The sequence below is a fragment of the Lethenteron reissneri genome, chromosome 33 (assembly GCF_015708825.2).
Source record: "Lethenteron reissneri isolate LAM-NWPU_2019-01 chromosome 33, ASM1570882v1, whole genome shotgun sequence".
Taxonomy (NCBI): domain Eukaryota; kingdom Metazoa; phylum Chordata; class Hyperoartia; order Petromyzontiformes; family Petromyzontidae; genus Lethenteron; species Lethenteron reissneri.
Genome location: NC_083811.1, coordinates 4,740,067 through 4,765,650, shown reverse-complemented (window position 1 = coordinate 4,765,650; position 25,584 = coordinate 4,740,067). Strand labels below are relative to the sequence as shown.

Genomic DNA, 25,584 nt, shown 5'->3' with positions numbered 1-25,584 from the left:
TGGGCCTTACCTGGTATAAGACAAAATTGTTTAGTTTCTACCAACGTACATACACCCCGGGGTGTAGCGGTGGTGCAACGATTAGCGCACCGCGCGATGAACACTGCCGACCTGTGTCTGATTCCCAGTCACAGCTCACATTGACGGCGAGTGGTGTCAGAACCCATCCTGGGCCCCTCCTTTTACAAACCCATACTGACCAGTGTGTCGTGAAGTATGATCACACACATTCTCCACGGCTTAACACACAGTGTGGAGAGGACTTTGTCCATTTCATTAGTGGAATGAATGGCAAAGGCCTGTAAATTATAATTATTTAACACGTCTATTGCGTGCTAGCACGTGCACACTCGCTGCGTGAGCGCAGAGACAAAGGTCCCCCATATAGCCTTTCACAGACTGCCAGGGCAAGTGCTTGTGAGGGAGCACCTAACGAAGGCCTCCGCACGGCACACGAGGGGCGTGGGTGAGCAACACTTTCCCCGGCAGGCCGAGTTCGATTCCCGCCCGCAGCCAACATCGATAACCTTGTTCTGTGGGCCCAGCACCAGCTAGCATCGCTGACGGTGTTCGCTGGTCTTGGGCCTCCCGTAGGTCGACTCAGCCCGAAATTAGTAACCTGGTTCGGCGTTTAAACACGCCCGTGAATACGTCTGTGCGCATTAAACCCGCACACATCGGCAAACGCTCTGCCTCATACAGGCCTGTGTTGTGATCGCTAACTCAAGTTTTTTTGCACACAACAGTGCTGTAATGTGCCGTAAAGTAAAAAAATATATAAAAACGATTATGCGTTCCCTGCTGTCACGGGCCCCGAGTAATTTTTCACAATTGTGGGGACGGCGGGGGGGGGGGGGTACATTGGTTTAGGCGCTCGGAGCTGACTTTTGGGAATCTCAGGGAAATCAGGGCACTCCCCAACCTCATGCACGTGTGCACCCGTGAGGTGTCCTGCGGTAAAAACGGATCTGTTCCTCCTGGCGGTGCCATAATTGCAATCGTTGTAACCACCCTACTTCCTCGTGGGGAATTTTTTGTCTTGTTTAAATTGCCCGTTATTGAAATGGGGCTTCGTTCGTTGTTGATTTAGTGTAATAATTGATTATGCAGTCATTTAAGGCCCCCCGCCTCCCACCCCCCCCATGTATTGAACACCTTTTGGAGTTAATTGCGTCTTTTATTTACCGCGTCGCAAGCGTAAGACAGCCGCTGTCCTTGCGGACAAGGTCACGGCGGCGCTTTTTATTATTGTAAATTTGCGTTCTTAAAAAAAATAAACAAAAAATACGAGCAGCTGGGCAATGGCCACGACTGGAATGGGTTCTATCATATCGTGTAATTTGAGCAATTTCTCCCCCCACCCCCACCCCCAAAACGAATTTATTACGTGCAAAATCTGCGCTGATGTGCTCGTGGGTAGCTGATTATCTCCTTAAGTGACTTTTTTATATCACAGTTGCTGAGCAAATGCCCCGAAGCCAAAAATGCCAAGCGGCCAACAACAAACAGCGCAGGCCTTTCTGTAAATATGTAAGAAGAAGAAGAAGCCTCCGTGCAAATCGCGCACCCCATCAATTCTAGAGATGCGCCTGCCATCTAAAAATGAATTTGCGCCGGAGAAAACTGTTGCACGAATGCGATCCGCAAAAACGATGCAACCTCTGCAGTCGAAGTGTTGGCTTGCAGACAGTGGCATAACACACAATTTAATTTCGTTTTCTGTAATACCAACAGACACCCAATTAGCATCGCCTCAAGAAGCCCCCGTAACTGCTTTCCTATGCCCCCCTTAACGCCACGTGTTCATTAAGTTCCTGGGATAATGCAGAATAAATATTTCATTCTGACATGTATGGATTTTTCCCCCCCCCTCGCTAAAACAGTGCTCCCTTTCTCTCTTACTCTTTGTCATCCTTCGTACAAAGCTCTCTTGGCAGCCTAAGCGCCTGGTTTTTGTCTGGTTAAACATCAGCCCGACGTTTTATTTTTCATGAATCTACCTGCTCACCACTTGCCTCCCTACACGACCGGTGCGAGTGTGCGTCTATCCGTGCCGTCACCTCTGCTGGTTTTTCACTGGGCTCCTTGTTCCTGTCTGCTCTTATACATCATTGCACACGCGCACACACGCGCACGCGTGAGCGTGTTTGGGTTTGTGCGTGTGCGGATGAGTGCACGCGTGCGTGCGGAGCTGTGCTTTTAGCGTTCATCGCACTGAGCCTGTGCGCCCATTGACCCAGATATTATTGCTGTCGAGGCGCTGTATTATTGACTATTTGTACCTGCCCCCTGGTATGGACTTCCCCGAAGTTGACTCGCCTTAAAGTTATTGTCCAGTTTGGTGTGTGCCAACACCGGCACTGGGGAGATAAAGGCATCCCTACAGCCTCCTTGTAAGTGGTGCCAGTCTTAACATGCACTCACAAGCTGTGATACTATACAACTCTAAGTGGAACATTTGTCTGTGTGTGCCTGTATGTACGTGTATGTATCGGGGGAGCGGTAGTGTAAGCGGTTAGCGAGCTGAGCTACGAACGCACGACCCAAATTTTGATTCCCGCTCACGGTCGACACCAGTGACGATTACCTAAACCGGTCCTGGACCTCCCCTAGATCGACTCAGCCTGAAACGAGTACCTGGAGCGGTGTGTAAACATTGCCACTGGGAGACAAAGGCGGACAGGGGTGTGCCGTGCCGGCCTTCATAGGTGCTACTCGCTAATAGCGCTTGCCCCAACAGTCTGTTGATGCTATATAGGAGATCTTTGTATTTGTGTATGTGTGTGTGGGTGAGTGTGCCTGTGTGCCTGCAGTGGAGAGTGGTGGTGTAGTGGTTTAGGGCTAAAATTACTGCCCAGTAATATCAGAACCGGTCAGGGGCCTCCCCTAAGTCAGTTGACTCAGCCTTAAATGAGTGCCTGGTGTGCTGCATAAACGTAATAATTTCCTGTCCAATAGAATTCTCCTTTGATAAACTCTGGAAATTTGAGGGGTACTGCATGGGAGGCACGTGATAATAAATAGCAAAAATAAAGATGGGATCAGCACTTGGGAGAAAAGGGCGGCCAGAGGTGGTACTTGACAACACCAACCCCCATTGTGCGCCATGGCGGCCTTCACAGGTGCTCGCTAACAGAACTTTTCCCAGCAGCCTCTGGGATATTTTACTCGATTTCTAAGCTGAGCCAGCGCAGGGAGGGAGGGGATGTCCTCTAAGTTGTTTTCCACTGGCTATTTGAGCCAGAATTATCTTGATAACGCTGACCTCACAAGACATCTGAAGTTGGAAAGGAGTCAGGCATGGGCGGGCCTAATAATGCCTTTGTTACGCGTGATGCTAGCAGCACGGCTCGGCTTCTGCAATGGAAAAAAAACCAACTCCGTGTGTCTCCTGTGCTGGGCTCAACACGGCCCCGGCATGGCCTGGTTTGTACGGTGGTGCAATAGAGTTTTTTTGCGTTTTAACTTTTTTGTCCACCTGCGTGCGTGCCCGTTTGTGCCCGTGTGTGACCGCACGTGCGATCGCCCACGTCTGTGGGGACACTGAGCAGAAGTGCCTTCTCCTGGAACCGGGGCTACCCGTGCGTGTCGCCAAGCAAGCCGTGGTACAGGGCCTGGCGCAGGCTCCTCCGGACGAGCTCAACTACGGCCTCTTCCTCCCGGCGAGCCGCGGACGCGTCGGAAAGTTCCTGGACGAGGAGCGGCTGTTGGGAGAATACCCACCACCGAACGACTCACCCGTGCCCTACCTCGAGGTATTCCCCTCCGTTGTGATACGGGAAAGCGGGGGAGGAAAATGTCAACGGAGGTTTAATTCTGGGGTTTTTGTTGTGACCGGCTTGAGACCACTTGAGAAGCTGGTTTTAATCGCAGGCAGCCGAAACCCGGACTTGAATTCAAAATCTCAGAAGTGCCTGGGAGGCACTCTGACCCCTGTGCCGTGCCGAATCATCGCAAACCTCTCACAGTCTCGTGATGAAACAATCTGTCGTCGCTCCTGCCCACAAGCTAAATTCATTGCTCCATCTCCATTGTGGCCATCCTCTTGGACTTGTTCCTCCCCCTGTGACTGGCACGCCATCATTAGTCTCGACCGCTGGCCATCGTTTCTTCTCGCTACCAGTCCTAGCCAAGCCCACTTACTTTCATGAAGTCAATTTATTGTCTAACTTGCGTAGGTCCTCAGATCCATATCTTCCTATTTCTGTCTCTAGATTCATTAATATTCATTTTTATCTGTAGATACAGGGCAGAAGGTGCATGGATTTGATAATTTAATTTGTTAACAAACTGCTAGGATGTGAGGTCAGCTTCATTGGACCTCCTTGGCAACTTGCGCCAAACAGATTTGATCACCATTCCTCTTAACACTGCGCCACCATCCCTTTTCCCGTAACTCTACACAACCTCTTGCTTTCTTACCCAGTCATCTTCCTCTCCCGCACCTTATCATTCACACCAACAGACAAGATCCATCTTATAGCCATAGCAGACTGTTTGGGGACAAGTGCTGTTCGTGAGCACCTATGAAGGCCGGCAAGATTACACGAGGGGGTGGGTGGCCAGCACAATGCCCCGCCCGCCTTTGTCTCCCTAGTGGCGGTGTTTACACATCGCACCGATGTGCTCATTAGAAGGCTGAGTCGACCTATGGGAGGCCCAGGAATAGTTCAGATAATCATCACTGGTGTTGGCCGTGAGCAGGAATCAAACACAGGTCACCGGGTTCATAGCGGAACGTGCTACACTACCAGACAAAGACAAAGACCCCCCCTTATAGCCATAACAAACTTTTTAGATCAAGTGCTATTAGCGAGCACCTATGAAGGCCGGCACGGTTACACGAGGGGGGGGGGGTGGGTGGCCAGGGTCACCATGCCCGACCCCCTTTGTCTCCCCACTTACCAGACACACAAATATATACACGCATACACACGCCCATAGACTCCACCGCTAAATGAAGGCCTCTATAATCATCGTGGTTGGTGTTTTGGCACATTTGACGAGCCTGGGTGGTTTATCGCAATAAAGTATGACACCTCGTTGGGTTCATAATCTCCTTTCAGCGATTGAAAAGTGAATTATGAGCAGGACAATGTTAGCTGGCGATCGCGTGAGTGGATTTTTTTGTTAATGTTTCCAAAATGCCTTTATTTAAAATGTTATTTATGTATCGCACCGCATATGGTGACAATTACAGTATCGGATCGCATTCATGTGAAGATGTACGTGCAGAACGAACGGTAACAATGTAAATCAATGATTAAAGATGTCCTTGCTATATGATACGGATCTCCCGCGCAAATAAGGTAGTGCATTTCATTCGGTGGTAACATTATTTATTGAAATAATTTAAATTATTTGTTACAAGGTGTGTGTGTGTGTGCAGTGCGGGCATCCATTTACCTGTGCAAACAGCATAGGTCCACTTATTGTGTATGGTTGCTTGTGGTTTTGTGTGTGCTTATTGCTTGGAGCCTGTGCGTGTGTTTGTCTTGTGTGTGCGTGCGTGTCTTCGTGCGTGTCTTTGCGTATGTGCGTGTGTGTGCACATCTTGCTTTGTGTGTGTATACGCGCGTGTGTGTGTATATCTTTCTATTGTGTATGTGTGAACACGTGCTTTTTACCTTTGAGGAGTTCGATTCGCGCTCACGGCCGGCACCAGTGACGATTATCTGAACCGGTCATGGGCCTCCCCTAGGTTGACTCTGCATCAAATTAATACCTCGTGCAGTGTGTAAACATCACCACTAGGGAGGCAAAGGCGGCCAGGCGTGATGATGGCCACCCACCCTCTCGTGTGCTGTGCCGGCCTTCATAGGTGCTCGCTAACAGCACTTGCCCCCAAAAGTCTGTTACGGCCTTACGGGGGATCTTTGCGTTTTGGTCTTATTTTGCTCTTATTTTGTGCGTACTTTCTTTTCAGTTCCGCTACAAGAGACGCTTGTACAAGCAAACAAACGTGGATGAGAAGCTGATTACCAAACTTAATACCAAGGTGGGACTTAACCTGCAAATGTGTGTCTTTTTTTAATGAAATGTGACTGCTACCCCCGTCCCTCCAAACTCCTCTTGACGCGTTTACATCCTATAACCACGTATGGTGCAACATACTTGCATACGTACAAGAAAAGATCGATCAAACCCTGTAAAATCCCAGCAGTCAGATCTGTAAATAAGTACACGCTCACGACCGATAACGCCACGGCCGCGTGTTTATTGTTGGAATGTACCGAGCGTCGGAAAAGTGGATTAAGAAAATAAAAAGAATAACATAACTGATCATAGTTTTTTTACCCTTCTATCTGGCAACAAAACTGACACCTTTTTTACAAGGAGTCATGTTTGCATAGACCACAATACCTGCAGTCATAATGCAAACAAAAAACATAACTCTGATAATGTGCACTGTCCTTGAAGTTGATTGGTCCACACCCGAGACAGCTTTTCTTAGAGCCTAGTCTCACATGGGTTGGACCAGATGACGCCAAAAGGCGTCAGTTTTGTTGCCAGATAGAAGGGTAAAAAAACTATTAGTCATATTTTTTACTGGCAAATGAGGTTCCAAGTAGAATAACATACCTGTTAGGGTATGCTAGTCATCCAATATAGACCAACAACAATAACATAATTATATAATTGCTGCAAGCTTCCTAAACAAATATTCCGAATCTGTATTTGCCAAGCTGCGTAGATACCGGTCGTTTCCCAATGATTTCTGGTCACTTTAAATAATCGGAGGACTGAGCCGTGCATTAGAGTTCACCAACCGGGAATCATAGGAACAACTTCACCTTTAATTAACGCCATGCACATATTTACTCAATGCAACCGTGATTGGAAATAGTGGCGGAGGCACTCCCGTTTCGAGCTTCTCCTAAGCCGTAAAAGCTTCTGTCTGAAATCATAATAATTAATCATTTACAACAACGACAAAAGTGGAAATGATTTTTGCCATTGCCTTAATCAAGTTCTTCTCGAGGGAGAATGTAATGGCATGTGGAATGTGTGTACACTCCAAGCAAGGTCTCTCAACACGAGCAAAGACAACCTTATAATAGTGCTCTTACATAAGAACGATTTAATCATCAAATCCCAGGGTTCGGTCATATCTGCTGCTGGTGCCCAGAACACTCCACGTCTGTTCCTTTCCGTCGAGTGCTTAATGAGTATTTTATGAAGTCGATTACATGCATCCATCATGATTCGCCAATTCCAAAATAAGTTCTTAGATATTGAAATGCGTCTTCATGATGCGAAATATATTTAGATATAGAAAGTTCTGCTTATGTTTGCTTTTGCCCATGATGCTCCACAGCAATGGATAACGAGTTTGTGGTATGGTGTTGTCACTTTTTGCGTTGAACGAGGTCCCATAGTTGATGTGGAGTGTCCTTGCCAATGAGGTCTGGTAGAATCCATCCAACAGCAGTTGTTCAACAAGGCTGACTTTTGCTGATGAGCCCCAGAAGGTACAAAACCTTTCTATAGTTTGCTCATTTTAACAACTATTGCTCGAAAACATTTGTTTCGAAGGCCAAGGGGCTGATGGACTGAACTAGATTTTGTTTCTTGATGTCTCGCTGCACATGCCTTACGGGTGCCATCGGCACTCGTGCCATCTTTCCCAGAAGCCTCAGCATGAACACATTTCAAACATTATTTCGGTTAGTACATAGGCATTCACAACCAATATTATCCATAATGAAGGTTTTTTTGGGTTAGAGCGTGTAAATATAAATGTGTCGTTAAACCCACCACCACCCGACACAGTCATTTCGTCAGGTTTGTCACGTAAACAAAATGTGACATTTAGTTACTACTTCAGCACATCGGTGTGTTGGAGAGTAAATCCACAACGTTTACATTTCGAGTACAATGATTTGGCAATTCTGGCTATCGCCTGATGAAGCTGGTTGTAATCACCAGTGAAACGTCGTACTCGAATTGTAAATGTTGTGGGTTTACTCTCCAACACTGCAGTAACTAATTGGCACGTTTGTTTACGTGACAAATCTTACTAATTGGCTGTGTCGGGTGGTGGCGGGTTTAATGACCCATTTATATTCATGCGATCTGACCTCCGATTAGCACGGTTGGCTACTTAGGGTGCGAAAGAAGTTCAACATACACACACATTCGTGTACGTGTTGCGATACGTAACCCCATTAGAGTACTTTCATCAGTGGGATGTTTGGTGAATACCAGATGCATTGTATGCTGATATGATATACACACGTGTTATATATATATGTAGAAACTGAATAAGCTTAATTTTACGTTGTTTTTATTTCGTACATGTGATTTGTGTTGTATGTGTAAGCGTCACGCTGGGGGGCCACGGGACCACACCCACTATTAATGAATGAAGAACGGTGGCCGGTTTGAAGCCGGTAAAATCAGAGGAGACCTCAAGGAGGGGCTTAGGGGAACTTCTGGAAAGTTGCAGAGAGGTTTGGGAGAGAATTTGGGTACATAAAGGGTGTGTGTCGTGTGCTCGTGGCTGCGAGAGAGAGAGAGGGCTCGCTGTGGGTATCATCGTGTGAAGACCTGAATAAAATTCTTCGCAGAGGATTTCCATCTTGTGGAGGAGGGGGTGGTGGGGAGACCCCGTCTACATGTCTTACGCATAATTGTTTTTTTTACCCTTCTATCTGGCAACAAAACTGACACCTTTTTACAAGAAGTCATGTTTGCATAGACCACAATACCTGCAGTCATAATGCAAACAAAAAACATAACTCTGATAATGTATGCACTGTCCTTGAAGTTGATTGGTCCACACCTGAGACAGCTTTCCTTAGAGCCTAGTCTCACATGGTGTTGGAACAGATGACGCCAAAAGGCGCACAACTCAAAGACAACGCACCATCAGAGTATGAGAGCTCGGGGTAAGCATTTACACCATTGGAACCTCATTTGCCAGTAAAAATATGATAATTGTTTTTTTACCCTTCTATCTGGCAACAAAGCTGACACATTTTTACAAGGAGTCATGTTTACATAGACCACAATACCTGCAGGTCAAAAGGCGTCATCTGGTCCAACCTATGTGAGACTAGGCTCTAAGGAAAGCTGTCTTGGGTGTGGACCAATCAACTTCAAGGACAGTGCACATTTTCAGAGTTGTGTTTTTTGTTTGTATTATGACTGCAGGTATTGTCGTCTATGCAAACATGACTCCTTATAAAAAGGTGTCAGTTGTGTTGCCAGATAGAAGGGTAAAAAACCATTTAACATATTATTACTGGCAAATGAGGTTCCAATGATGTCCTACGCAGTCGGTGGGTGAGGAATGTGCCGAGCAAGCGGTGAATTGACACTCGTCTGACGATGCCGCCGATGACGATGACGACGACGATGAATCTCCACTCCCCGCAGGTCAATCAGAAGAAGTTCATGGAGTTGACTCTGCAGTTGGACACAGGAGCATCTGGTCCCGATGCTCGATCGGGGGCTCGACCCAAACTTTCACGACTCGGAAAAGGGCGGTGAGTGGCGCTCGCCTCCTTCCCTCCCTGTTCACGCGGCGACCTTCAGCGTCGTTCCACCGCCGATGGTGAACGACGGGCAGTTGTTCACCAAGTGTTCGCCAATGGAACACCTGGTCAACAACTGCCGATTGCACTCCTTTGCTGGATATATTGAATTTCACTCTCTCCAGAGGCGCCTTGACCTGACGTCATAATGTTGCTGTTCCTCCGTGTGACATCGTCAGAGGTAGCTCTGTGATATCCACTTGCTTGTGAGAGTTTCGATTAAAATTACTTGTTTTCATGACATGACGCCAATGCACGTGTTAAACATCTCCGATCACCTGCACGCCGTTCCCCGCATTCAGTTGAGCACGAAATTTCGCCTCCCCTTGCGGGACGGCTGTAACGCTGCTCACGGCGGCGCTCTCACGTGTCCGACCGGCTCTCTTACCGACTGGACTTTGTTTTGTGGCACGGACCGGGCAGATTGTCCGTTGACGGCGGCCGCGCAGCTCGCCAACAGCACGGAGGTGGTGAAGGCGCTGGTATGCGGAGGAGCGCACCTGGACTTCTGCGCTCGCGACGGCCTCACGGCACTGCACAAGGCGGCCCGAGCACGCAACCACCCCGTGCTGCAGGTCAGCCAGCGTGGAAGAAGTGGCCGCCTCTCTCTAGTGGAGGACCCTTTTCCACCAACGGTGTCTTGAGCGAGTGATCTAATGGGCTGCACCTTTACATGACATTTCATTGTAAAAAAATTAACCCGTAAAAACAAAGTTTTTCACTATAAATCCTTTATATGCGTGGTATCGGTTTTATTTTATTATTCATTTCTGAGTTAGAGTTACATTTTTATCACATTGGTATTTTAAATTAAATATGAATTTTTTTTTTTCCTAAAACGTGGAAAATTTTGGAAACATTTTTTCACGAAAATAAATTGTCACGCACAACGAGTCTGTGTGCAAAATGTCAGCTCGATTGGATCACGGGAAGTGGGTTAAAAAACGACCGAAAGATTTGCACGGTCGTAAGCGCGCAAGCAAGCAAGCAAGTGAACTTAATATAAAGGAGTTTAAAAAAAAAATTAGTTTCACCTTTATTTATTTTCCGCCTTGCAGACGCTGCTGGAGCTGGGAATGTCGCCCGACGTGAGGGACAGCCGGGGCCTGTCGGCGCTCTACTACACGTGCGTGGCAGGCGGGGAGGCGCGCTCCTGCGAGACTCTGCTGTACGAGCGCGCGCAAGTCGGCTGTGCCGACGACAACGGCTGGCAAGAGATCCACCAGGTGAGCCACTTGCATGCTCACCCGGACACTCAACATGTGAACCGCGTGGACACTCACTCTGACGTTAACCTAGGTGAGCCGCGTGGACGCTCACTCTGATGCTCACCAGGTGAGCCGCGCGCTGCTCATGCGGATGCTCGCCACCGCCCGTGGTAATACAGGGAAGTATAAACGTTGGGAAGCATGCGTCTGCGCCGTATGTCATAGCAGTGGCGTTTTTCCATTGCTTCGAAAACACGACTAAAATTACGATAATCGCTACACAGCTCTTTTTCAGAAGCGACCTGCCCGCAAATGATGGCTCAACAAAGTGGCTTATCATCACGTGGAAATTTATAGCAGCCAAATACTCTAAATGCACGTTTCACGCTTGAATGTTCCTCGACATAGTTTAACTTAAGTGCACGCACTGATCTTAACAGACTGTGCTCGTATTTTCGCTGATATACACAGCGTGGCTTGGACGTAGCCACTTTCGCTGACTCCCCGCAACCCGTGGACATTTGCCGTATTCGCTGGGTTCAGCTCTGCCCTCAGCCCCAGGATGCACTGGGACACGGCACACCAGACGGCCGCCACTTGGTGGCACGACCGTCGTAACCTTGGCCGCTTTTGAGAACACTGCTCCGTGGCCGATCATTGTTGCTTTTCTCTTGTTGCACCGCTGTGCCTGCCGCCGTTTCTGAGTCTGGATTTGTAGTTTTCGGCCTTAAATACCTTTCTCACTCGACTTATCTGTTTACACACTAGTACAATACTTACCCCCCTCCCCCTTATTTTCAACTGACACTTGGCGCAATAACCTTCGTAACTTTTTCGCGATGGCTCGGGTTACGTTTTCGGTCGTTCGTGCTCTCACGGTCTCGAGTGTGGCCAGAGTCGGTGGGTGGCGTAGAGGAATGGCGTCATTCACAATGAGCCTTTGGCAAATGCTTGCCCACAGTTTTTTTGCACGGTCAAATGTTTTTCGCTCAAAACGTAACTGATCCTACAACTTAAAACGTGTGGCCTTTGTAAAGCCACTGCCAGATGAAGGCCTCCCCAAGTCGCGTCAGTTTTGGAGGTTGTTTGACTGTACTTCACCGTGCTGGTCAGCGCAGGTTGATGGAGTGGGGAGCCCAGGACTCTTCGCTTATCACTCGCTACCAATGTTAGTCGTGTCTGGGAAATCAAACCCAGGTCACTGGTTTGATCTCGCAGAGCTATCACCGCTCCAAGGCGTCGGGAGTTTACAGGTGTGCTCGAACGGGGCATTGATTGTGGGATTCCACAGTCAATTACGTGCGGTTTTAACAAGAGCTTCGGGCGTATGCGAAATGTCAGAACGATGAGAAGAGGAGGAGGGCCTGCTAAGCCCATCACAGAAGAGTAATATTGAGTGCCAATTATGGTCACCGATTTCGCCGCGCCGATTGGCAGAGAACTTTTATTCATAGATTGTGTTCAAGACTCTGTGTGAGCCAGGCATGTCTAATGGATTTTATAACTCGATGTAATTGACAGCGAGGAAGCCATGCTTTCCGTTTAATTTTATTAGCCAATCTGCGAGAAGGGAGTAGGGGGCGGGGGTGGGGAAGCCTGCAAGTCTTTGTTGCTGATGGATCGTTAAAGACACACCGTGACCCATTTAACACTCTGGCACAATTCCTCTACGCATCGCGGTTACGCAATTGAGTTATCGCAAAAAAAAATAATTCGCGTAGAATGTGGGCTAAGCACGGATTAAGAAATTACACCACATGCAAATTACGACGTACACAAGCCTTTAAATCAAAGGTAATGTGATAACGTGACCAGTCGGCTTACAATGATATTTACAGCCCACTCAGACACGACGGACAACGATTCTACTTTGCCCACGATGTTGGCTGCCTTCATTTCAGTCTGTCCCAATTGGCCAACCGGAAGATATTTTTGCACCCGGCACATTGCATCCAGTATAGCTTTCGGTATGGCCGTGGGCTACTTGGTCACACTACCAACTCCTCCGGTCTGCTCGTGACCTTGAAAATATTCTTCGATAAAGTAAGCCCTGGGCAAACCACGTCCAGTATGCCCCTCGTTCTCGCCGCGGGCTACTTAGTCACGTGCCGCTGCCCTCCAGTCTACCAATGACCCGGAAATATTCGGCTGCAAATGAATCGCCGCTCGCGCTCGACGCGAAACGACAAGCCGGCGAGCGATTTGCTCCTCCTCCTTCCCCCCCCCCCAGCGAGGCCGATAAATCGATTGAAGGATCACGACTCGTTGGCCCGTTCACGGGGAGGACGCGAGCTCAGACGCGAGCGGCCATGACGGAGCCGGGGAGACGAGCCAGCGCCCGGGCGATTGACCGGTCCGTGCCGAGCCGTGACGGCAGAGCAGAGGCTGGCGCGCACCCGTGCTTAGAGTCGGCGAGATTGAACGCGCCTGGGAGTAATATTGTCTGTCTTGTGTCATTTGGCTCAGAGTGGAACTTGCCGTGCCATTTCTGGGACAGCTGGTATGGGGGGGGGGCCATTGAGAGGCTGCAAAAGTGGAAAATTGGTTGTTATTTTTTTTTAAGCTCAGCTGTGGTCAGAATTAACAGGCTATGACAGACTTAATGGCTCAGCTATTGGACTATGTGATTTAATATTTTCGCCCTTACAGTATTTGAATTTCAAATCTTGAAAACATTTCATCTCGGTTTTTAATTTTTTTTCTAAAATATTTTTTTTTTCGCGGACACGCAGTCATTTTAAGTCAGTCATCTTCAACTTCAAGTTAATGCGAATGTCAGGAGGGCCTCCGTTTTAGAGCGATTCTTTGCTCAGTCACTTCCTGCGTGCTCTACAAAAGATTAGAATTTGTACTTCAACGTGTAAACGAAATAAAAAAAAAATTCATGCTGCTGATTATAACCAAATTTTGCACTTAAAAACGAGAATCTCTTCTGGCTGCAGCAGCAGCAACAACAGGCGAATGTAAATTATCATCGGGCGCAAAGTAGCACATGCAGACAAACGATTGATGGAAATAATGAAGTGAAAATTACGACAAAAAAAAAACTTGGCGGCGGGCAGATTGAGCCGCGGACAAGGCACGAAGCCGTGCACAAGCTCCCCCTGGACCACCACCCGAGCCCCCCCACACAGACGCTGATTTATACCGTGATGTGAAATGAATGAGGCAACGACATTTCTAATTTCTGCAGCCAGGGGAATCAAAGGAGGGGTGGGGCCATTAGGGACGTAGGTGGAAGGGCAAAGAGGTCGGAAAATTAGTCGGTGTTCTTCGGATTGGCAGAGGAGAGGAGGGGGAAAGGCGTCACGTGGGGGACTTAGAGGGTGAGGCAATCAGCAGTGCAGACGCTTGGGGAGGAGGCAGAATTCTAGACCACAGGGTCAGCAGACGAGAAAGGGGGCGACCTCCCACAGTTTGGAAGTTGATTTCGAGTTTTTTTCCCTCTCGCACGCCTCGCGTCCTAGACCTCCCCTCCCTTCGTTTCCCTCACCCCTTTCTTCTCCCCCCCCTCGCCCCTCTCCCTTGTCCCCCCCCCCCACCACCCCCGCCCGCCGCGTGCCGTGCGTGCGAGCAGACGTGCCGCCACGGCTACGTGCAGCACCTCGAGCTGCTGCTCTTCTACGGGGCCGACATGTCGGCGAGGAACGCGTCCGGGAACACCGCCCTGCACATCGCCGCCATCTACGACCAGGCGAGGCGCCGGGCCGGGCGGCGCGACGCCTCACCGGCATCGGTGCCGCAGAGGCAACGCGGGAGAGACGAGAGGCACATTTAGGCGTTCGCCTAGTCGCGGAGCCGTTATCTATCCGCTGCTGGATGATTTGGCCTCCCTCGCCGGCTCCCAATGCGACAAGTTGCCGAGTTCCAGCACACGAGCTGATCTCATTGCTCCATCTCCACCGTGATTTTGTGTGTGTCCAGCTTTCACTGCCGCTCTGTAATTGGTCTCAACCGCCGGCTGTTATCCTTTTTAGCGATGGGCCCTACTCTAATCCACGCGTGTTACTCTGTCTGCCTCGGTGCAATTTCAAGCATTCATGTCTCCACGTTAGAAGCACAGAAACTACGCGTTAACGTGGTGTTTGTGAGTTGTGGGTCAGTAAATTTGGGGGAGACCCAAAGCCCGCTCTGATATCTCTCGCGACTGATGTTAGCCGTTGCCGGGAATTTGACTCAGGTTGATAGCCCAAATGCACTGATCACTGTGCCATCACGTCACCCAAAGCCTCTCATACTTATTAAAAATGTTGGTTATTTACAAATGTGTATATATATATATTTTCCGCACCTCCGATTAACACAGTTGGCTACGTACGGTGCAAAAGAAGTTCAACATGCATACATATATTTACCAAACATTATCCAGGCAAAGTAAACAAGGCGTTTTCATGTTAGAACAAGAACATTATTTTTTTACTTAAGTCATTTTATTTGAAGTCTGCGAAAGGTTCAACGGTGTCTTTAAACCCCGCGAAAAGTGCTGCCGTTGGCACTTTTGGCGACGGAGTCCTGACGCTTTCACTTTCGCCGTCGCACTTCCAGGAAAGCTGCACACAAGTGCTTCTCTTTCGCGGAGCCGACAAGGAGGTCAAGAACTTCAACAGCCAAAATCCCTTCCAGGCACGTGACCAAACCGCGATCGGCGTCCACTTACACCGGCGCTGCCCTCGCAGCCGCCCCACTCCGGCGACCGCTCGCACCGCTCCGGCATCGCCGCTGGGCCCTGATTTTCGCGAATTAAAAAAACAAAAACCCTCCCCTGCATGTTCACAGGGATGATGCCGCGGCGTTAAGTCTTTCGCGCGCAGGTCAGGGTTGGACTTGCGATCCAAAGGTCGCCGCCGCCACGTTGATCCCACCTTCTAACGAGGCAGTTGAAACAATGGTTGCAAATTTCTTGAATTCCACCCCGCGCCCCACAAATGGGGACACCATGGTAAGTTGACCGTCAGGTCCGCACGTGGTGGGTTCAAGTGTGGGTACACCCAACTCTTCCAAGGCGTCTGGCCAGCGTAGAAGAGTAGACCATAAATGCCCTCTGGTGGAGGTGCCTGCCGTCAGCGGTGGCACGAGCACGCGGTAGCCGGGCTCCGCCTTGACCACATTCATCTCTCTTACGGTAGAGGCCTCGGTGCCAAGATAGCGCCTACAAAGTAGAGCGCTGCGTCTGAATGTGTCGGCACAAGCGCCGCCGGACATTCACCTACCGTGCGAACCGTGGTGCTGTGTGTTGAACGTAATGTGCACATCTCTCATAAGCGGAAGATTAAAAGCAGGCCCCCCACTCTGTGACCGCGGGAAAGCGTCACAAACGACGAACCACGCCTCGTCGATTCGTGTGCCTCCCGCACATTCAGAGGAGGTAGAGCAGCCGCCCACGACCTCACCCCAGAGGCCCCCGGATTGGCACAAGAACTGTGACACGAACTTCACTTAAAGCTTTCGTGACTGCAGGGATTCATATTCTTTGGGTCTTTCGGTAAAGTCACGTAGATAGGTTGAAAGAAAATAACAAAAAATAACAAAAAACTACGACGTTTCGATCACAACACAAGTGATCGTCATCCTCCTGATCCTCCTGATGACGATCGCTTGTGTTGTGATCAAAACGTAGTTTTTTTGTTATTTTCTTTCAACCTATCTACGTCACATTACCGAAAGACCCAAAGAATGCGACGCAAACCTTTGACAACTTGCTGCTCCCCGACAATCAGTCCGCTATGCTGCAGAAAACCATACGACAGAGAAGCAGCAGAAGCAGCTGCAGAAGAAGCAAAAAGAGGTTTTGTTATTGTTGGCCAATCTGATGAGAGATGGGATCGGGCGCTCACCTGAAACCGTACTGCTGGGGGATCTGCGCTGGCTGGAAGGCAGACATTATTGCTTCTGAGTTTGGGGTTTAGGGAATCCTGAAAGTACGCCTCCGGGCGAAATTGTATTTCGCAATATTATTCGTGTGTGTGTTCGCGTGTGTTCGTGTGTGTAATTTGTATATACTGGTGATGATGTTACATCAGTGAAAGAGTTGCAGGGATTGGGAGCTTGAATGAGCGGTGAGCTTCAATTCCTTTGTCAAGCCGCTGCTTCGCCACGCTGATCGGTGCGTGTCGCTGAGCGGCAGGCCCGGAATCACTTCGGTCGCCCCTCGTTGCTTGCTGAAGTTAGCCGTGGCTGGAAATCTTACTCGGGTTTTTCTAAGTTCATAGCGCAGCACACGAAGCAGTTTGCCGCCACCACGCCGTAATGATACCATCGTGAATAAAGAAACATTAGTGGCCTTCCCGCGCATTCAATAAATACAGGCACTGTGCTTACTTGTGCACCATTGCATTGCAAGTATCATTTCGCAATACTATGGGCACAAGCGATGCACCGGAGGGACCGTTGATTATTTTGGCTCTTTCCTTCTCTTAACTTTCTCAGGTCACAGTTAACGCTTGTTCGGGGCTTCAGATAAGAGATCTCAAGTGCTTAGCTACATTTATTTTAAGCTGCATTTACATAACTGCGGCGATTAAAAATGAGCCGTGTTTTGTGCATCTGCGTGTGCGTGTGTGCGCGTGTTTGTAATCCCAGGTGGCGATTGTGGCAGGGAATTTCGATCTGGCAGAAACAATTAAAGCGCACAAGAGCACCGACGTAGGTGAGTTTATCGCGTGGCGTTGGAGGAGGAGACGTGTGATTGGCTCGTCAACTCGCAGGCTTGCCCGTCGCGTGAGCCAGCCCAGAAGCGTTGGTCAAGGACGACGGCGGCGGCATTATGCCCTGCCTGGCGGTGGCCGTTCGTCACGTGTCCCCCCTTCTCCGTGCACATGGCCTGGCTGAGCGCACGCGACTGCTTAAGACTGTGCGGCGTGGTGTCTTTTGGATTAAGCCCCGGCTGGAAATATGCACAACACTTTGCACCAGACTGGCATCTGCACGCTTGCAATTAATAGCGAAGTGACATTAAAATTGGCATTTTCTTATTTTTTTTAAGTCCAATAAGCCTCCCGCTGCAGTATTAAGAATGTCTTCACTGTTGCATCCCGATATAATCGGTGGCTTTTGAACCTTCGATGACAGGATAGCCGGAATTAATCCTTACTCTGGGTGAGGGATTTAGTCCTCATTTATTTTCAATTCTGCTGGCAGTTGGCAGCTAAACAGCTCTGTTGGGGGTATTAGCAGCATGCAGGAGCCGGCTGGCCGTGCGTTTTTATTGTTTGTTGCACAGAAATGCAAGCGGCTTGCTCTTGGCAAATCAGGACAACGGTGGATGGATGTTGGGGCGGGCGGGCGGGTGGGCGTGTGGGTGAGCACGGTTGCTGGCGCTGGTGGTAAGGCTTGCGGGGTTGGGCACAAGTCACTGCAGCGATTCCAGAGAGAAACGAACTTGCGCAGGAATGGATCGGACGATACGTGGCGGCGGGGCGGGGGGGGGCCTGTGCCGGTAGTCGGGTGACAGCGAGGTTATCGGCAGGTTGCGAACTGGAAGACGCTGAGATGGGACGCTCCCGGTCGTGAAAGGCGGGAGGGCGTGGCGGGGAACCTGCCGGCCACGTGGACCGGACGTCGGGGACGGAGCTGCGTGATCGGGCTGAGAGATCAGCGTCTCTCCGAGTTTGTTTACGGGTACTGCGGCACCGGTGGCTGACCATGGAGGGGCTGCGCGGCACCGTCCGACCTTTTGGGGACGAGGTTATTTTTCTCCACGGGGGAGCGTGCGCCTGAGTGTCCGGCGCTGCGCTGACCATGGGCTGCCCGTGCTCCACGGACAGGAAAGGTTTGGCTGCAACTCGCACCGCGAAAACCCAGACGTTGCCGCGCTTACATTCCGTCCACTGCTTGACGGAGGCCTCTCCAGATTTTCGCCATCTCTCGCAGCCTCGCGATGCGATAATCTCATAGAGGTGGAGCGCACGACGCTATTTGATCAGTTTTGTGTAATACTTTCTGCAATTTCGATTTAAAGCTTGCGTGACTGCAAGGATTCATCTTCTTGGTTCTTTCGGTAAAGTCAGTGTCTTCAGACTTCAGACACTGTCTTTCCGACAGACCTGTTCTTTACCTGAGGACGGCTGCTTGCGTTGTGGCCGAAACGTCGTGAGAATTATTTTAAAATGTTTTATTTTTATTATTTTATTATTTCCCTTCTACGTGACTTTACCGAAAGAACCAAGAAGACTTTCTGCAATGCCGTGGGGTATTTATTAGTTGCCATTCTTCAAATCGGCGATCCGCCAAGGTTGGGGTTATAGATGGGGGTTAGTGTTAGGGAGGTTATGAAAATATGCATTGATAATAAATTGGTCAGAGGTCACTCCGGATACGAGGGATGGGTGTCCATCGTAGTTGACGATGAAAGTCCTTCATGCGCTCCCTCTGCCTTGAATTCATTGTAGTGGACGGCTCGCTGCACAGGTATGGCAGACCGCCAATGGTTAGACTAACCAATAATTTCCTCTAGATTGGCCAGAGTACATTTGCGTTCGTTTTGGGGAGGAAATTGCATGGCGTGGGTGTTTATACCCACCCGTGCAGCTTTGCTTGGCTTTTCTTGCCAAGCGACTTGGCACCGAAGCAGACGGCTGATACCCAAAGGGGGAATGGATGGCTAAAGCAGAGGAGGTCTACTGACATCGTTTCGTTCAGAATGGTTTCATATATTTAGTTTTTTATTTAATGCCATGAAAGCTGAAACCACTCTCTGTAAGAGCTTGGTCATTTCTTTACAACTGCTTTTTGTATTTAGTTTATTGTCCCCCCCCCCCCGCCCGCACCTCCAATTAGCACGGTTGGCTACGTATGGTGCGAAATAAGTTAAATATACGTAAATATACGTACGTATAATCAAATCAGGATTATACATACATAGTCACAGGATCCTGCAGGCAATCCTGCCTTCTTGCGCGTGGGGGTTTCATTTGCTTATTTCTGAATGTTTATTTCCATTAGATTTTTGAAAAACCGATCCAGGTGTCTCCTTTACCACCAGTGTGCCAAATGATATGTTTCGGCAATTTCGTCACGATGTAAAATCTACCTCCCGAGTGGAGATCACCTTTATGTGTTTTTCAGTGGCACGCACCGGCCATGCGCGCACACGCGCGTGCATTTATTTATATTTTGCCGATGCTACAAACTTCGGAGGGCAGTCAACAAGATCGTGATCCTAATCGCCCCGCAGCATATGGCATTGGTTTCATCTTTGATTTAATTTGACAGCGCTTTAAAATAAATTATTCTTCCGGGACCGCGGCGTGCAAGTTAAGCTGAGCTGTAAATAATCTCAGTCTTGGGTTCCCGAGACCAGTCCACAGTCTCGAGACTGGCTCGGGGACATTTCCCTGAGAACCTTGTCCGTGATCTTGGCCTCAGAGATGTGGCCTCGGTCAAAGACCCCGCTCAGAGGCACCTGCCTTGACACTGCCCTGAGCACTATGAGACCTCCTTTACCAGTGGCAAAATATAGTAGTAGGTTTTTACCCTTCTGGTCCAACACCAGTGGAAACTAGGCTCTAAGAAAAGCTGTCTCGGGTGTGGACCAATCAACTTCAAGGACAGTGCATATCATTATTAGAGTTGTTTCTTTTGTTTGCATTTTGACTGCTTGTGTTGTGGTTATTGCAAACATGATGCCTTGTATAAAGGTGTCAGTTTTGTACCAGTTTAAAGGGTAAAAACCTACTACTACTGCCCTGAGCCTCGAGGATGCGGCCATGACTGGGCCTTGACGACCGGCCTCCACCGAAAGGCTTCGACTTGGCCTCGTGGCTTTGAGGCTCGATTATAATCGGCCTTGGCCCCGTGCGTCGGGGGCCTTGAGGTCTGCCGCTGAACAATAATCGGCGTTGCGCTTACTTGAACGTGACAAGAGGTGACCGAGCAGAGACTCTTTTTCTTCATGCGTCAGCTGATGGCCTGCCGCGGAAAGCCAAGCGCGAGCGCGCGCACGCCTCTAGTTCCCGTAATCGGCTATGATCAGGCCCCGTTCGGTGTTCAGAGGGGACGCGCGTTCGTATCGCCGCGAGTTTTTTCCCCGCAGCCGCCCGAGTTGAATTGAGCGTAATTGGGGGATGATCCCTTCATTGCATTAATACGGAAAGCGGTTATTGTCGATCCCCAGGTTCGTAACGAATTCTACTCGTCAAGTATGCTCAGAGGGGCCCCTGATACATTACGGCACAATCGGGACCTTGCCACGAAGAAGAAGTAGAAGACGACAAAAATAAATCCATTAAGCGCTGAAAATTAATGTTGCTCGACAGAACACCCTCGCACAGTAATTATTTTGTGTTCATTGCTGATTCATTCACGGTACCGGGTGTGCATGTATTATGTATTTAAGGCTCAGCCAGGAAGCTTTCCACTGCGATATGCTGCGAGGGTTTAACGGGCTGTACCCCGCACCCACTGGAGCGTTGTTACCCAACGGGTCAAACATTCTCTGTAGATTGAATATTAAAGACCCAGCCAATGTTATTCACGAGGGCAATCGTTAGCGCTTCTTGCAGCGTGCACACGAGCAGAGTCTCACGTCCACGGCATGGACGTTATTTCTTGTCTGCAACATTCCTGAAATCGCCCGATTATTTTTTGCCATCATCAGATCTCGCACGCCTAGCAGGGTTGAGCCTGGATAGTGCTCGGATGGGCGACCACATCGCATAAAAATGCTGGTGCCGTAGCCATCGTGGGGAGTAGACACGCACTGACCAGAGGTCGCAAACGGGTTTGATTCCTTACCCGTACCCGGCCGCACCAGGGTCGCAAACAGGTACCCGTACCCAGCTGTACCCGTACCCTACCCGTACCCGGCCGGGTACGGGTAGGGTACGGGTATCGGGTACCTGATTGCGACCTCTGGGATGAAGCCATGTTGCAGGCGCGGGTGGGTTGATTCTAGGAACTTGAATTGTGAGAAGAGACAAGACGTTGGGAAATGAGTGACAAACGGTTACTCACCAGTGACTCACGGTCTACCCGTACCCGTACCCGGCCGCACTAGGGTCGCAAACGGGTACCCGGCTACCCGTACCCGGCCGGGTATGGGTAGCCGGGTATCGGGTAGGGTACGGGTATCGGGTACCCGGTTGCGACCTCTGGCACTGACCGGTGTGGTGAGAGGATGGCCAAATATCTCACAATCGGCAAGATGTTGGGATGCCCTCATCCAGCGGTGAATTGACAAAATCTCCGTGCATGTCTATGTGCATATTAATTGTGGTGACCTCATTCTGACTCCCACCGGTCACTCCATAACAAGGGAGTCATTAGCATGAACATCATATGTACCATAGAGCAATGGGGAGCGGTGGTGCATTGGTTATGACGCTGCTCTGTGAATGAACCTGGCGACCCCAGTCCACTTTCTGGCCACGGCCAAATGATATCCGAACTGGTCCTGGACCCTCTTGCGCCCCCGCCTCCCCCCATGTGGTCAGCATGGTGAGGCTGGGGTAGAATCCCTGAGCAATGAATCTTCAAGCGCGCTTGGTGCCGTCCATGAGAGGAGGGATACACCTGCAGTTGTTGTCGTCCGCGACAGAAGGGACATTTGTACAATTGCAACAGCCCACGGGAGAGCGATGTGTGGGCCGAGTTACTGTGCGATGCGTAATTGGGAGATTATTGCTCTCACGGGAAGAGTGAATGAACACAGATGTTGCGCGCATGCTGTACCGCATTCCCGTTTGGCCGGGCCGCATCATCATCGTCGTCGTCGTCGGCGTTGTCAGCAAATGCCTGCGTCTTCACCGTCTAGAGCATGACGATGGCGGCGTGCGCAAGAGTGGAGAGTTACACGACGTTGCCTTCGTTCACGGAGGCCGAGCGCCAACTCTCTTTTTGATGGTCAAGTTCACCCACCCACCCACCCCGCCCCCCCCCCAAGTGACCTCAATAATTGAAATCTCTTAAATAACGGATGTGCTGCGTGAGATCTATTTTTGTTGAGCGCGTGTCATCTTCTTCATTTAAAATGCCGCGTCGTAACGAAGCGTGCGGTGCACATCGTACGCCCCGGGAGCTCTGCCTGAGCCTGCAAGAAGGTTCGATTGGTTATCAGCATGGATTGTGGTTTAACGATTTCCTTTTTTTACGTCAGGCTTAATTGTTACTCCCGTAGAATGGTTATTTATTTATTATTTATTTAGACAGATACTTAAATATTTATGTTCGTACATTTCTTTTGTTCTTGTTTTATGTGAAAAAGTAATCGCATGCTGCGTGTGTGTGTGTCAGCGTGTGTGTGTGTGGAGAGCGGTAGTGTAGCGGTTAGCGCGCTCCGCTATGAACCTGGCGACCCGGGTTCGATTCCCGCTCATGGCTAACACCATGTGACGATTATCTGAACCGGTACTGGGCCTCCCCTAGGTCGACTCAGCCTTAAATGAGTACCTGGTGCGGTGTGTAAACATCGCCACTGGGGAGACAAAGGTGGTCGGGCGTGGTGCTGGCCACCCACCCCCTCGTGTACCGTTCTGGCCTTCATAGGTGCTCGCTAACAGCACTTGTCCCTACAGTCTGTTAAGGCTATACGGGGGATCTTTGTCTTTGATCTTTGTGTGTGTGTGTGTGCGTGTGCTCGTGTGGGGAACGGTAGTGGGGTGATGAACACGCGGCGTTACGAACCCGATTATCCAAGTTCGATACTCGCAACACGGCCAACACCAGTGACGATTATCTGAACTAGTACTGGGACTCCCCTATGTCGACTCAGCCTCAAATGAGTACCTGGTGCGGTGTGTAGTAACCATCATCACTGGGGAGCAGTGCTGGGCACCCACCCCTTCGTGCGGCGTGTCGGCCTTCATAGGTGCTCGCTAACAGCACTTTATCTAACAGTCTGTTTAGGTTGTAAGGGTGATCTTTATCTTTGCGGTACCAAAATTACTAGATGCGCGTGAACAGCAATTGCCCCACCAGTCCCTAATGCTGTACTATACAGGGCATCTTTGTATTTGTGTGTACGTAGCGAGCAGTCGTGCTGCAGTGCTTTGCTCACTGAGCTCTGAACCCTTGTGACCTTGATTTTGATTCCCAACCATGGATATCCTTAGTTGTAAGTGACAACTCAACTATTTTTTGGCTGCTCCGAGGATGACCTTAAGTAAGTTACCTTCAGCACTGGTGAGACAAAGATGGTCGTGCATGGTGCTGGCCATACCACCCCTCCGTGCGCCGTGCCAGCTGAAAAGGTTCTCAAAGTCTTTATGGCTCTGGTGCATCTTTATATGTACGATGAACTTTTTTCGCACCGTACATAGCCAACCGTGCTAATTGGAGGTGTGGGGAAGGACAACAAACTAAACACGAAAAGCAATGAGTTTTCGGGAAGAGCTTTCCAGACGGCCGCAGAAGCGCATCTGAAACCGTCTTTGTTGGATGTCAAGCCAAAAGCCGCTGCGAGGGTTGTGTGTGTGCGTAACCTGTGTGTGAAATATTAAACTTCTGGAGCATGATTCATTTTACTCGGAGCATCAGATTTTTAAGGAAATGAAACTTGTGTGGATCACGTGACCGGCACAAGGCCCCTTTGCAGAATCTCGGCGTGGGTGTTTTTCTTGGTTTAAGCTATGCAAAGATGTGACCGTTTGACCACCGTTGTTTTGGGATACCTCACGTACACCACGAGAACAGCATCGGAAATTGTAAACATACTTACAGGGCATCTGGTGATGCTGCGTTGGCGGCAGTGCACAAGCACACAAAATAGCAGCAAACTCAACACATTTGTCAATAATACCGTGGCGTCAGAAGGGAGAATTTATTCTTGGCAAAGTTTTGGGCTACGGCCTTTCTTCGTAGGGCATACAGTACATATTACGAGGGGTGTTAATTTGATCTGCACCCTGAAATGCTGTCCAAAGTTTCCTTCGATGGTTGGTAAAAAAAAATTAAACCACTGTACATTTTTTTGCACAGAGTGCAGCAGAGTGGCAAAATGTAGGCCATGTTTTTGGTGCTGAGCGGTCGTTTTGTGCCTTGCACAGCCCTGATAACGGCAACATCAAGGAACACACGCGATCTTGCGACGATATGAAATAATCCTGCATTTTCTCCTCAAACTGTCACAGCCGCAAGGACCCGTCGCTTACAAGGTCACAAAGTATTTTTTTTGTATTCTTACGATTTTTTATTTTGCCTCGATACATTCATTATTTTTAGATTACAGCGTTTGAGCGAAGTACATTCATGCGTGATTGACGTTCGAATTAAAGATTTTAGTCCATTCGTTCTTTTTTATTTTGCTCAAAAATTTGCAGATGACAGCAGCCGCGTGGATTTTTCTTGCATGGCAAAGCATCCACTGCTCGTGACTAATCTCCCAGGCGATGTTATTTATCTTACAAAATTATTAATCACGATTAATGATCTTTTACTGCCGTACGCTTTTGGTAGAGGCAGATTACTTAAATCGCATTCAATGCTGGATGTTTAATATTTCTTCTGGAGAATGAAACGTGTTTTTTTTAAATGTAGCATCACCTGACAGTTGTGTGCATCTTATATTTTATCTCCACCAATCAGATTTTGTTTCGTTTGCTAGCCACGCAATTCTTTGTAATGTCGCCTTTCACGAGTTTGAACTATGCACGATTCCAAGAAAAAGTAGCATTCAAACATTTTGGCACGAGTCCACATTCCTGAACAAGAAGTAGATATGTGGTCGCGAATAGAATTGTCTTCTGGGAAATGGTTCATGACAAATGATTTTAAACTACGGTATATTTTAACGTTATTTTTGTATTCAGTCCATCTCCAAAATGATTATCGTCTCTGTGGTGTGCTCAAATGTCGGGCTGGTTTCGAGTACACCGCCATCTCTTCCCCCCCATCCTCCGGAATCG

General features: G+C 49.2%; 1 protein-coding gene across 1 annotated transcript in view; it reads left to right on the top strand.

The window, feature by feature from the left end:
- LOC133350424 (SH3 and multiple ankyrin repeat domains protein 3-like) overlaps positions 1–25,584 on the top strand; it is a 136,979-nt gene that overhangs the window by 23,802 nt on the left and 87,593 nt on the right. Inside the window, 9 exon segments of the mRNA XM_061564765.1 lie at positions 3,552–3,755; positions 5,927–5,998; positions 9,382–9,425; positions 9,427–9,491; positions 9,963–10,114; positions 10,598–10,765; positions 14,325–14,441; positions 15,293–15,370; positions 17,327–17,393. Of these exon segments, the coding sequence (XP_061420749.1) occupies positions 3,552–3,755; positions 5,927–5,998; positions 9,382–9,425; positions 9,427–9,491; positions 9,963–10,114; positions 10,598–10,765; positions 14,325–14,441; positions 15,293–15,370; positions 17,327–17,393 (967 nt within the window).